The sequence below is a fragment of the Sinohyriopsis cumingii genome, chromosome 17 (assembly GCF_028554795.1).
Source record: "Sinohyriopsis cumingii isolate HCF-2022 chromosome 17, ASM2855479v2, whole genome shotgun sequence".
NCBI lineage: Eukaryota > Metazoa > Mollusca > Bivalvia > Unionida > Unionidae > Sinohyriopsis > Sinohyriopsis cumingii.
This window is the reverse complement of record NC_142977.1, coordinates 103,671,327-103,684,139: the sequence shown is the minus strand read 5'-3', so window position 1 is coordinate 103,684,139 and position 12,813 is coordinate 103,671,327. Positions and strand designations below refer to the sequence as shown.

The following is a 12,813-nucleotide window of genomic DNA, read 5'->3' as shown; positions in this document are numbered from 1 at the left end:
GTTCGTTAGGAGTAATCAATAGAACAAACTACACAGACCCAGATCTGCTATTACACAATTCACTGGTAGATCTAAGTATGCAGTTTGTTAGGAGTAATCAATAGAACAAACTACATAGACCCAGATCAGCAACATCAGATCAGGTTCTGTGTTGTTCGCTGTTGGACTCAAAGAGTGCTATTAAACATGGCTCTGATTGACCTTTGACTTATTCCATTAAATATATATTTGTGAAGGGAAATCCCAATATAAAGGTACTTTCCAGGCATGGCACCCTCACGATCAAATAATTTAAATGAAAATAGGCATTAGAATTCTGAATAATTTGTCCATTCCAAAGCACAATTTTTAAAATAATGTTTAGAGTGGCTATGATTTTCAATAATTTTGACTAGAGTAAGTTTTTACATTAATGTTTTATATTGTTTTAATATATTTTAGGATGTTTATGAATTTGTTCAAGTATTAGTTATTATTTTCATCTTCGTTGTCAGATTATCTTAACTACTATGTTGGGAGTAGATTACATGGATTAAAGCTTGGCGGATTTGCTCAATAGTCCAGGCGACTTGTGTTGAAAAAATACTAGTCCCTGGTCAATTTTAGTAGTCCCTCAAAAAGCTGGTACTGAACCTTGAAGTTTGTGGTACAATCTAGTCAGTGACATCTGCATTGCAGCACAAGAATCGGATGTTCTGTCTTTAAAATGGACATAGGATTAAAACTTGCCATGATTAACGCCATAGCGTTTGGGCATTTATCAGGGTTCATTTTAATTCTAGGCTATTTTAGGATGCGATTCCTGGGTTGACAGTTACTGCAAAATTTGGTATCTTTTCAGGGAAGCCATTTGCAGTAATCAGTCAGATCTCATCTGATCTAGTCCTGATCATTAAGATGCTTTGCCATCATGTTTGTCTGCAAAGTCTAGCATCTTGATGACCAAGAACACACTTGCTTATATCCGTTAAATTTTATTACAAAATTGTTGGGGGTTTTCAATAGCTTCTTGCTGTGTCTGACTGAACCAGATTGTACTCGTTCCTTCCTTTCCCTTTTCTTTTTTTTATCACCAGTTTGACAGACCAGCTGCTAGTAAAATTGCACTAGTCACCCCCTATTTATTAATTGGGGTGAAAGGTATATACATAGCTTATGTTCTGATTTTATACTGGAATTTTTAAAGAATCGTAGAGTGCAATATATTTTGCGAGTAATAATTATTCTTTTAGTATTACCAAGGCTGAGATTACACTTTAAACTTTTTCTAGGGCCCTTCAACCACCTGGCTGGCTTAAGGACTGGCATTGTGGAGTGCGAGTAATAAAAAATAAGAAACTTGTAGGATTTATCAGCGCTGTTCCAGCCAATGTCAAAATCTATGACAGGTAATTTTATTGTTACTGCATTTCTGCCCATTAGAGAACTAAAGCTATTTTTCCTACATAATTGCAATGTAGTTTGAATTACAGTACAATGTGCACTAATGATCACCTACATTATTAATAATGGACAGAATTAGTTGATCCAGTAGAAATACAGGTTGTACTTGATTGATTTCATCATGGGTATGTTCAGTGTCCTTTACATTGTAAAGTCTAGTTTAGTTAATTGGACACAAACTATACCCATAACCAAAAAATTAGATTTTATATATATATATATATATATATATATATATATATATATATATATATATATATATATATATATATATATGATAAAAGTGTATAAACTGTAATTGAGCCAGATTGTTGTGACAGAATTGATGGTATTTCAAAATTTGTTTCACCCAAATTGTTGTAAAAAGATCTGCTTGGTAATATTTCATATGTACATTAAAATTTCACACAAAGTTTCTCTTTTTATCCAGAACAAAACAACTTGTAGAGATTAATTTCCTATGTGTGCACAAGAAGCTGCGATCAAAACGAGTAGCACCAGTTCTAATTCGTGAGATTACAAGACGGGTTCACCAGCAGGGGTTGTTTCAGGCAGTTTACACAGCAGGAGTTGTCCTGCCCAAGCCGGTGGCAGGTTGTAGGTAAGATAATGGTTTGATCTGGTGCTCATCTACAATCCTTATTACTTGAAATGAGCATTGTAATCACTTAATTTGTCCAAAAGGAGCATGATAAATTATGATATTTTAAGTGAGATATTTTGACTTTTCATAAAATAGGTTTGTTTGAGTTATATTCATGATAATGTGTTCTAAAGTATAACAAGATTAGGTTATTAGAACAATTCTAATTTCGTTTTCACCAATTACTGGCATTAACTGTTGCAAGTAATGCTTTAAAAAGATTACTAACTGAAGTATAGAGATTGAAAGTGTACTTATGCAGTGTTATTTTTAATATTTATGCTCTGGAACATTATTGGAAGAAAATAAATAAATTGCTTTTGCCCAGCTATGAGGCAGAAATTTCTATCAGTAATGTTACATTTATAAACTTGCTATGTGTTTGACAAAAAGTACAGCAATATAAAATTTGTGATATGAAATGGTGGACAGAGATGGACAGAACATTATATATGAAGGGATTACATTTTTGGGTCAGTTATGATGTTTTGAAATTGGCTGCAATGAGTTTTCTTATGAAGGAAAAGTACAATTTAATTTTCATGAAGCAGATCTGAAGTATGTTCATATAAACCAGGGCCAGTTAATCCTGTTACTTAGAGATTATTTGAGGAAATTCAGCTTACATAACAGATTTTGATCCCCTATTTTAAGATTTTTATATCTTTTACCTTTATCATTTATTTTATGGGGCCCTTAAGTGTTGAAACAGTGCTTATTGAATGCAGCCAAAGCCCTGAGTGGTAAAGTGGTATAAGAAGCTCACTTTTACAGATCACTGACATCTCACCTCTGCCCACAGGGGTTCAGGTGTCGGCTTGGCCAACATGGGTACGTGAGAAGACTTGCCAGGGGCTTTCTGTGGGTCAGGGTTCTACCCGACGTTTTCCCTGAGCTTTTCCTCTACCAAATATATTGGCTGCCATGTATAGCCTATCATGTGCTGAAGAAGGGTGTTAAACCCTAAACAACCTGTCAACAGAATTTTAAACATTTGTCCATTTAAGCTCACTTCTGCAATGTAGAGGAGAGCTTTTGCACTACCTCATCATCTGTGCTGGTGTCAGCATAAGTGTCACACATAAAAAGGATATATGTGCGTACATCATGAAAGTATCTCAACCATTCTTGTCTGTGCATTTCATCTCCCCCTCTTACATATATAGAAAATGAATTTTTACTAATATACTATACTAGTCTGACATACAGGACTTGACATTATTGAACAGCAACATGTCAGACTTTTAAATTGACTACTTTCTTTTTGTAGGAAACATCTCCCATACATCATAACAGTTGCTCTATTGATGCTGTATTTTAGCTGTGTAATCTATTTGACAGGGTGATTGATAACAACTGACTTGGCTACGGAAGCATACATGCATACATACATACACATACATACATAACACACACACACACACATACAGTTTTTGTTTCTATTTTTCAGATATTGGCATAGGTCTTTGAATCCTAGGAAATTAATAGATGTCAAATTTTCGCATTTAAGTCGGAACATGACTATGCAGAGGACATTGAAGTTGTACAAATTACCTGAGGTAAGTAAATTTCATCTGTAATTTAAGCATTTTACATTATCCCAATGAAATAGTAAATTGCTCTTTCCTCTTTTCAAGGATGGAGTTTCATTTTATGCTACCTGCTAAGATTAAATCCAGGGACACATGTATTAGTGTTTTGGAATTGGGTAAAAATTCTTGACCAATCAGCAGTTTCTGCTAAGTTATCAGGTATTGATTATTAATAGAATAATTTTTTTAGCATGATGATTTATCAGAACTGGAGAAGTCCAAAACAGCAGGATTGGTGCAGAACTGAATTTTAACTAAAACCTGTCCCCCCCCCCCAAAACAAAAATTTGAATTTATTAATGATTATTTAACAGAAATCTAGATATTCAACCAATTATAACAGCACTATATTGTATCATTAGTGTTTGTGTGTCCATTTGGATTCCCAACATTAAAGTGATCAGAGATTATGTTCAAAAGAGAAATCTCTATGCTGATACAGTCCGATGAACCTGCGATGACTGAGTCATTCAGGACAGGGCTGTAATGATTTATGTTAATGAAATTAACATAAATCATAATGTTTCAGTGTTTTAAGGACATTTAATCAGATTCTATTAAAAGCTACAAGCATAGTTCTGCTGATGAAATATTATGCAGGGGATCCAAATGGAACCAGTAACTAATACTCTGACAAAGCAAATTTCAGCCTAAAGTAAGGTATTTGCACATAATTTGTTTTTACTTGTGCAGCAGTGTTGGACATGGTGTATTGATAATGTGACCATATGTATGTTTCAACAAAAGTTTTATGTGGCATCGATACTATGGCATGAAGTTAAACTTCTCATTTTAATGGGCCACACCCAAAACAAATGATTCTGCATTTTTCTTCGTGTGTGTATTGGCTGAAAACATGTAGTTCTGTTGCATTCTTCAGTCACACCGAAAAGAGATAATTTCGTAACAGAGATATTATATTTTTTTCCTTCCCAGATGCTTAAGATTCACTCAGAATCAAAGAAATAACGATGAACATAAAGGGATTTTCAACTCATCTGTTGCCATGGTAACAGGCATTTATTCTTATTTACATATCAATTAAAATACAGCACAGAATCTATAATTTCATGTATTTACCTGCTTTATTTCTTTCAAGTGCAGATGTTGTGCTCAATGAATTTCTTAGTAGCTTTCTTACAAGATTCTCATGTACGTCAGCCTTGTTATATCGGCTGCTATCGGTCACACTTACGACCCTTGAAGAAGATTAAGTAAAGCCAATGCTGCAGATTGGCACCTTCAACATGGAAACTTTTAAAAAAATTTGCTTTCACTTATATTGAAGAGCAGTGATTGCACACATTTTCTTTCTGATATCAGTATTCATGGGATCTTTAAGGTGTGTTGAAACCCCACCCATTGGGCTCTAGGCTTCAAAGAACCCCTTTGGGATTTGGTAAATGTTGATACCAAAAAGCATGTATGATTTCCATCTTGAATTGATTTTTTTTCTCCCAGCAGCAGTGCGTGTCAATAAGAACTCAAAGTTGTTAGCTTTTGGTTTCCTCCTTTGTTTATTGTCCATCCTCCATTTACAATTGCTACTTTCAGATTCTTCTAAAGAAGCACTCAACAACAGAATTTGAACAAAAATTGGCAGAAATAATCCTGGTTTTTTCAACTTGCACAAATTATGCCTATCTGCCATCGACAGGCATTTTTACTCAAAATGGACAAACATCTTAAAATGATTCCTTTAAAACCACTGAACAGTTAGACCAGATTAGACGGAAAACATCCTGGCATGAAGGCTATTCATAATTTTACAATTGATCCCGATCCAACATAAAAAATGGAAAACATTACTTAAAATAAATTTTTTTAAAATGACTTCTTAGAAAATTTAATCCGAATTGTACCAAATTTGAAAATAAAAACATTATGGTTTGAAGATTTTTCAGATGTGCATAAAAGATGCCGCCTCACCATTAAATGTCACCACAGTTACTAACAATAGAAAACCTTTTGAATAGCTACTCAAAAACCACTCAGCAGAATTTTACCAAATTTGACCAAGCATCCTGGCATGAAGGACTCAAAAGTTTGTTTAAATAATGTGTTTTTTCTGTTATCAGATATGGCTGCTGTTACTAAAAATAGACCAACTGTAAATAACTTACTTTAGCAAGGCTAACAGGATAGACCAATCTGACTGAAGCATCTAAAGGCCTTTAACATTCAGATCAATTAATGCTGATCCACCATCACTAAAACTAGAAAAACATTTATACAATTTGATCTCAAGAAACCGCTTAAGAGAATTTGACTATCTTTGACAGAAAGTATTCTGAGATAGAGGCCTTTCAGTATTGACAAATGATATTGATATACTGTCAGATATGGATGAACATCTAAATACTTGTGAAACCTTGAAACAAGCTTTTCATGACATTCACAATCAGCAGTGTTGCTGTTGATCCAGATTTTTTGCCAACTGCTGTTGCATTTGACTGGTAGATGTGTGGTCAGATTTGTGGTGTCAGGCCCACCTTGGCCTCTTGTTTTTTATTCTTGTTGTTGCTGCTTTGGATCTTGATTAGAAATAAAGCCTTGAGCACACACACAATAACCACCTTCACCTTTTGGATTTGAACCCACTTTTGGGATTTTTAACTCAGTTTGAAATAAGGTACTGGCAAAAAAATAAAAATAATTTCCTTGTCTAGGCTTGAACCCTGTACCACTGGCTGATCTGTTTTGCCCAACCCTCTAATTAACTCAGCCAACAATGATTACTCCAAATATGAACAGGTTACATGATCTCAATTCACAGAGTATATGCATTTAATGCTTTAAAGTTTTCTGCACAGACAATTATGCTTGTAACACATACATTTTATGAGATCTTTGAGGTTTCTTATGTACCGTCTTGCCTGTGCTGGGCTGGGCTAAGTCAAAGATGGATGCGAAGAGATGGACTTTCCTTAATTAATATGTTAATTGAGTTTTGAAATAACAAATATTTTGAATTATATATGCACCAGAAGTGGTGGTCCTTGTGATTATAAGGAGATCCTGATCGTCGGGATTGCTTACAGATACTAAGGCATTTGTTCTTTTTAACATGTTCTTCACAATAAATACAAAATGTTGAGCACCTTAAGGATTTTGCCATGAATACCTTGCACTGAATATTTTTAATATCATTTGCATTTCATTTATATTTAAAATTCGTTTTCCAGCAGTTCCATTTTTTTTTTTCATACTTGCATTTCCATTTCAGCTCATCATTCTCCATTTAGAAAGTTTGGTTTTCAATTTTCCAATAGTTTTCAAGGGAGAGAACTGTTGCTGTCAGAGCTTGTCTAATTAAAAGTGCGCTTTACTACAGTACATAACATTTAAAATGCAAAAGACTGAGTAGAATGTACAGAAAACAGAAATACTACTGCAACTGCAATATTTGTTTTGATATTGTTGTAGAGTACTTGTCAGCAAAGTAAATAGCATTTTGTTTTAAGTTTATGTTAAGATTTTCAGATATAAACACTGTTGACATCATCACACCAACAGCAGTTACTTACGTCTGCCTTAACAAGAACAATGTCATGGCTTGTAAGAGTTGGAGACTGTCTGTCAGTGTATTAATGTGATCCTGGATTACCATGTAAAAGGGCTTTTGACCATGGAAATTCATTTTCAAATCCATTCAGGAAATGCATTTGTGTTTTATTCCATTTTTTGGGGTTTATCATTCATCATTATATGTTTTACATTTTGCATTGTGCACTCCTTTTTCTTCAAAATGTATTCACTTTTGATGTTTCTCATGTATGAGTGTATTGGTATGCTTGGTCACTTATCTTGAATTCATGGAATTTCTTTTCACCCAGTAGAGCATCAGTCCCACTTAGGGACTCTTGTTTTATGCCTGATGACATATTGTCTTACCCCTGCCTGTGTTATTTTGTATCATATGCCTGTGTTATATTGTATCATATGCTACTTGATGTTTACAATGTTTGGATGGGCCATCTCTATCTTTCTAATGTTTTTGTGTGTACAGTAGTCCCCCTTTTATAAGGCCACCCTTAATGCAGCAGGGAAGTGGCCTTATAATGCGGGTGGCCTTTCTAGAGGAGGGAATGCCAACTGCGAATAGTAAATACATATGAAGAAAGTCACAAGTACATTTAATTTTAAATATTTAATATTTTCATAAAAAAATCACATGCATGATGTGAAATAAATGTAAAACAGACTGTGTCATCATTTTCAAAAGAATGCTATGAATAACCATTGATATAGTTTATAAAACAGTCTTTATAATTATGTTACAGTTCACATCATCTGTCACTTTGTCGGTAACAGTCTAAAAAAAAATAACCAGTCTCGTCACATTAAAAATATCCTTGCTGTCATATCCCCTGCATAAATCGTTTAGTCTTTTGTTCCAATCTTCGACAACTTCATTATTAACATCAGCTGATTCTCCACTAAGGACAGAACACTTAATATTGTGTTGCACTTGAAATCTGTGCAACCATCCGTTACTTGCGTTAAAGTCGTCATATCCCAATTCAGCTGACAACATTGTTGCTTTTTCTTGTCATTCAAATCAGGATACAATCGTCTCCTGGCTCAAACAATCTTCCTTTCTTCGTTTCATTATCTTTCACGATATTGTTTATCTGAGTCTTCCCGACATTAGTTTTCTGCAAGGATCCTCGACGACTCCCCCCCCCCCCCCCCCCGTTGAATTACTTTCACTTTCTCCTCTAAGCTGAGAATTTTTATTTTCCTCGATGACATGTTGATCTTTTTGCAGGAAACTATTCATGTTGCCAACTACAATACTGATAAAACAAGTTTGTATGCATCTAAACAAATTGCCGTGTGTTTTTAAAGGAAGTGATCTTGTCACGTGATTTGTTAGTCGCAGTCTGGTACCCTATTGTTTTTATACATTTCTTTACACTAAGTGAGAGAAGCCAAAACGGCTTCGATATGTACCAGTTAACATCACGCATATTTGACCTCGCGGCCATTAGAATTCGTAATTTTGACAATTATTGTCAGTAGTAATAGCCACTGATTATCAAAGTGAACAAGCTCAACATCTAACTAAGTGTAGCCATAAAGGCTACCAAACCATTTTCCTGCTAACTTGGGTATTGTACATCGATACTGCCACTTTTCAGCTGTTACTACTGTTCAATAATTGTAATTTTAAATATTATCAGTGACTAAACCGGACATCTTATGATAACACAGCAGTAACGCTAATTGGATTACATGTACATACCCTTTTGTATGGATTAAAATTTGAGTCTTTCTCGGTTTTTATGAAATAAATTTGGCTTCTCATGAGACGTAAATGATATAATATTAACTTCAGTGGTAAATGTACTTTACTCAACATTTCTTTCAGTAACGAAAACATGACATCGGGGAAACAGAAATGGATTACTTAACACACGTTATGAATAAAATACTGGTTCTGGATACATATTCAAATAAAATGCGGCCGCTTGTGAAGGGTAAATTTTATATTATTGCACTAATATGCTGGCTGTTGATCATGTTAGCCGGGTGGCCTTTCGCGAGGGGTACTTTTGAACACAAACTCGTAAGTGCCAACGGATTCTGGCCGAAAGGAATGGGTGGCCGCTGGTTATGGGGCCCATTCAAGAGGGGGACTACTGTAGTTCTTAATTTTTACATTTTTGAAACTTTTAATTGGTGCCATGAAGCCATTATTATGTAGAGTTTGCTGTCACATTCTAATTCAAACACGCAGGCATATATGTATATTCATTTGTTTATCACTGCTTGATTGGGTTTTTAAGTTTTCCACCAGCTTTAGTTACCAGTCTTTATGGATAGCTTGCACTTAGGGTCAAGAAGAACCATAATAAATTTGGAAGTTAAATGGATCAAGGTCATTGACTGAAAAAGATAAAATTTGTCTGCACAAAAACTCTAGTGAGCCACAATATTCAGTTATCAAATTTTCTTGATGGCTTGCACATGGGGTAAGGAAGAAACCTATAAATTTCAGCATCAAAGGTCAAGGTCACTGTGACTAAATGAATACAAATGGTTTGTGCACAGTAACATTGGTTCTGTATCTCATACCTGGACCAGATGTTTTGGGTGGCTTCGGCTCAAGGTAAGGAAGCACTCTGGGAGTCAAAGGTCCAGGTCACTGTCACTAAAAGGAGAACAAGGTTTTGGCACAGATATTGCAGTTATTGACCAGACACAATTACCCTTGTTTGTGGAAGTTAGGTAAGAAAGAAGTTTATTGATTTTGGGATCGAAGGGCAAGAGGTTAAGGTCACTGCGATCCAAAGAAGAAAACTGTTTTTTTGCAATAATACCTTTAGTTCTAGACAACATATGATGACCAAAGTTTGTGGAGGGCTTGCAGATCAAATATGGAAGAGACCTGTTGTTTTGGGGGTCATGAGGTAAGAGATCAAGGTCATAGTGGCACAAACAAATATGGGTTTTGCAGAGTAACTTTTTTGTTAAGAGTAAGTTCCTTAATTAAACTTTGTGGAATGCTTCCATTTAGTGTAAATGATAGTCATAGCTTTGGGGTAATGCTAATAACAAAAAACATTGGTTTCTGTACGTTAAGTTTAGTTTAAGACTGCTTATGTTGACCAAAGGTTAAGGCAGTTGGGATCCATTGGTAAATAATCTCACTCAGAGCCTTCTGGTACCTTCATAGATGACCATTAAACACAGGCAAGCATATAATGCACAGTCCACTGTATTCTTGGTTCATTATGGCTTTAATATATTTTCAGTCTCCTAGACATCCTGGGTTTCGACCATTCACACCAGCTGATGTACCTGATACGTATAGGCTTTTAAAACAGGTAATTATATATTTCACTTTGAGGAAAGACATATTTTATTAATCAGTCTGTATTAGCAGATGTTATTATTTCTTATTTTCAGGATAATTAACATTATATGCTATTTAGTATCAGTTGGTTGTACGAGAGATTGATGGCTTGTGTGGTGAATGTCAAAAGGAATTGCATTGAAATGTTTACCTCCATGTAAGAGACACATCTAATAAAAAACAACATTGAAGAATCCTTTTTCTTCATTTCCATGATGCAATTAACCATCACTAATGTTCATGGGAGCCATAAGATGTAATACCTTATTAGTTAGATGGTCTTATTTTTTACCGAGGTATGTTTAATATAAAAAATACGTTCTTTTAAAAAAATTTGATCCATGACCATGTGATATGAGGGACTGTGCTGTTCTGAGGTGTTTTATAGCGAGGGTTCAATGTTAACCTCCATATACAGGATATTTGGAACATAAAGCCACAAATTAATGAACTTGAAAAAGAAATTATGGTCACCAACTTGCAAACTAAAAGCATTCTTAATAGCAGTTTCAGCAATATAAAATGAAATTATCCAAATCTAGGTATATGTAAGAAATCTTTCATTTCAGAACTAAGACCTTATTTATGTGCCAACTCCACCCACATGGAACATCTAGGAACTGTTTACTTGCCTGTTGAAAATGCTTACAATTAATAGTGTACACACAAAAATGGTAAAATTGGGGAGAATGATACTGTCATTCTTCCAGTTGTATACTTTTTCTTCCCATTATTATGATTATTGTTTATGCAGTACTCCACCAGTTGTTAATAAATGGGATCATAAATCATATAATTTCTTTCCTGTTTCTCTTTCATTGATGTTGCACTAAATTTTCTTTTATTTCTGTCAACTATTTATAATGCTATTTGGTACACATACATGCATGCATGCACACACACAAACACATGCACACACACACACACACACACACACAATACTCCACCTCTCTTATAAGCAGCTGACATAAAAATATGGCCCATACAACTGTGCATTTAGTCTTTATGACGATGTTTATCTGTTTGGGTTGTTGTTACACTCTTTTGATGATTTCATCACCCTAGTAAACTTGATCTCGGGCACGGCTAACGTGCTTCTCGTGGGTCGGTGGTTCTTCCTGGGGTTTTCCAGGGTTCTTTTTCCACCAGTTATACTGGCAGCCATGTATAGCCTGTCTTGTGCTGAAAATGGTGTTAAACCCTACAACAATAACAACAACAACAACAAACTTGATAATGTCCATCAGTACACTTATAATGTATTGGGAATGAATGATGATTGCAGGGAGTGGAGGTGTTTAAGCTCATCTGGCTGTTAGGCCAAGATAGCTTCTAGCATGGCCCTGCATTCGTTGTTTATGATGACTTGTGTATCCATCAGCAATTACTATTTTAAACTTCATCTGTCTGTTAGGCCAAGATAACTTCTAGTATGGCCCTGCATTCATCGTTTATGATGAGTTGTGTATCCATCAGTAATTACTATTTTAAACTTCTCAAGAAAAGCCATTGGACACAATTTTGACTGAAGTTGGTACTCAGAATGAATGGCATGAAGAGCTACTCTACAAATGATACCAATCCACTGACAAATATGTCACCATTACTAAAAATGGAAAAACCTTTAAATGACTTGCCCAGAAATATTCTAATTAGAATTTTACCTTTATAAAAAAATTGACTGGCATGAAGTTTATCCAGCTGTCAACCAGTAATGCCAGTCCACCGTTAAATATGGCCACTGTTACTAAAACACAAAAATCAACTTCTGAAAAGCTGCTCAACAGAATTCAACTAGATTAGATACCATTTAGGCCAAGAGCGCTTCAAGTTTGTACAAAAGAGGCAGACTCGTTACCAAAAATAGCTACAGTTAACTTAAAATATAAAATATAAACTTGAAATGACTTTGTAAAAACCACTCAGAGGATTTGACCAAATTTGACTGAAAGCATCCTGTCATAAAGGACTTCAAGATGTATACAAATAGTGCTGATCTGTCAGTAAATATGGCAGACAGTACTAAAAAATGATAAAACCTTTAATTAACTTCTGAAAAAAAACAGAATTTGACTGGTTTTGACAAAAAGCAGCCATGCAAAAATGGCTTTCAGTTTTATACAAAAAGTGCCCATTTGCTGTAAACAATAAAAACAGTTAACAAAATTATGAAAACCTTCAAGCGACCTTTTTAAAAAAAACACTTAACAGAGTTTGAAAACTTTGACAGAAAGCATCCTGGCCAAACACCCTTTTAGTATTGAATTAAAGAT

At 34.8% G+C, this 12,813-nt stretch overlaps 1 protein-coding gene across 2 annotated transcripts in view; it reads left to right on the top strand.

The window, feature by feature from the left end:
* Positions 1-12,813, top strand: part of LOC149779590 (glycylpeptide N-tetradecanoyltransferase 1-like) — a 63,687-nt gene that overhangs the window by 21,947 nt on the left and 28,927 nt on the right. For both annotated transcript variants that reach the window (XM_089940354.1, XM_089940353.1), the window contains exons 6-9: positions 1,272-1,388; positions 1,874-2,044; positions 3,537-3,645; positions 10,440-10,511. In XM_089940354.1, the coding sequence (XP_089796480.1) occupies positions 1,272-1,388; positions 1,874-2,044; positions 3,537-3,645; positions 10,440-10,511 (469 nt within the window). The remainder of the gene's footprint in view (positions 1-1,271; positions 1,389-1,873; positions 2,045-3,536; positions 3,646-10,439; positions 10,512-12,813) is intronic.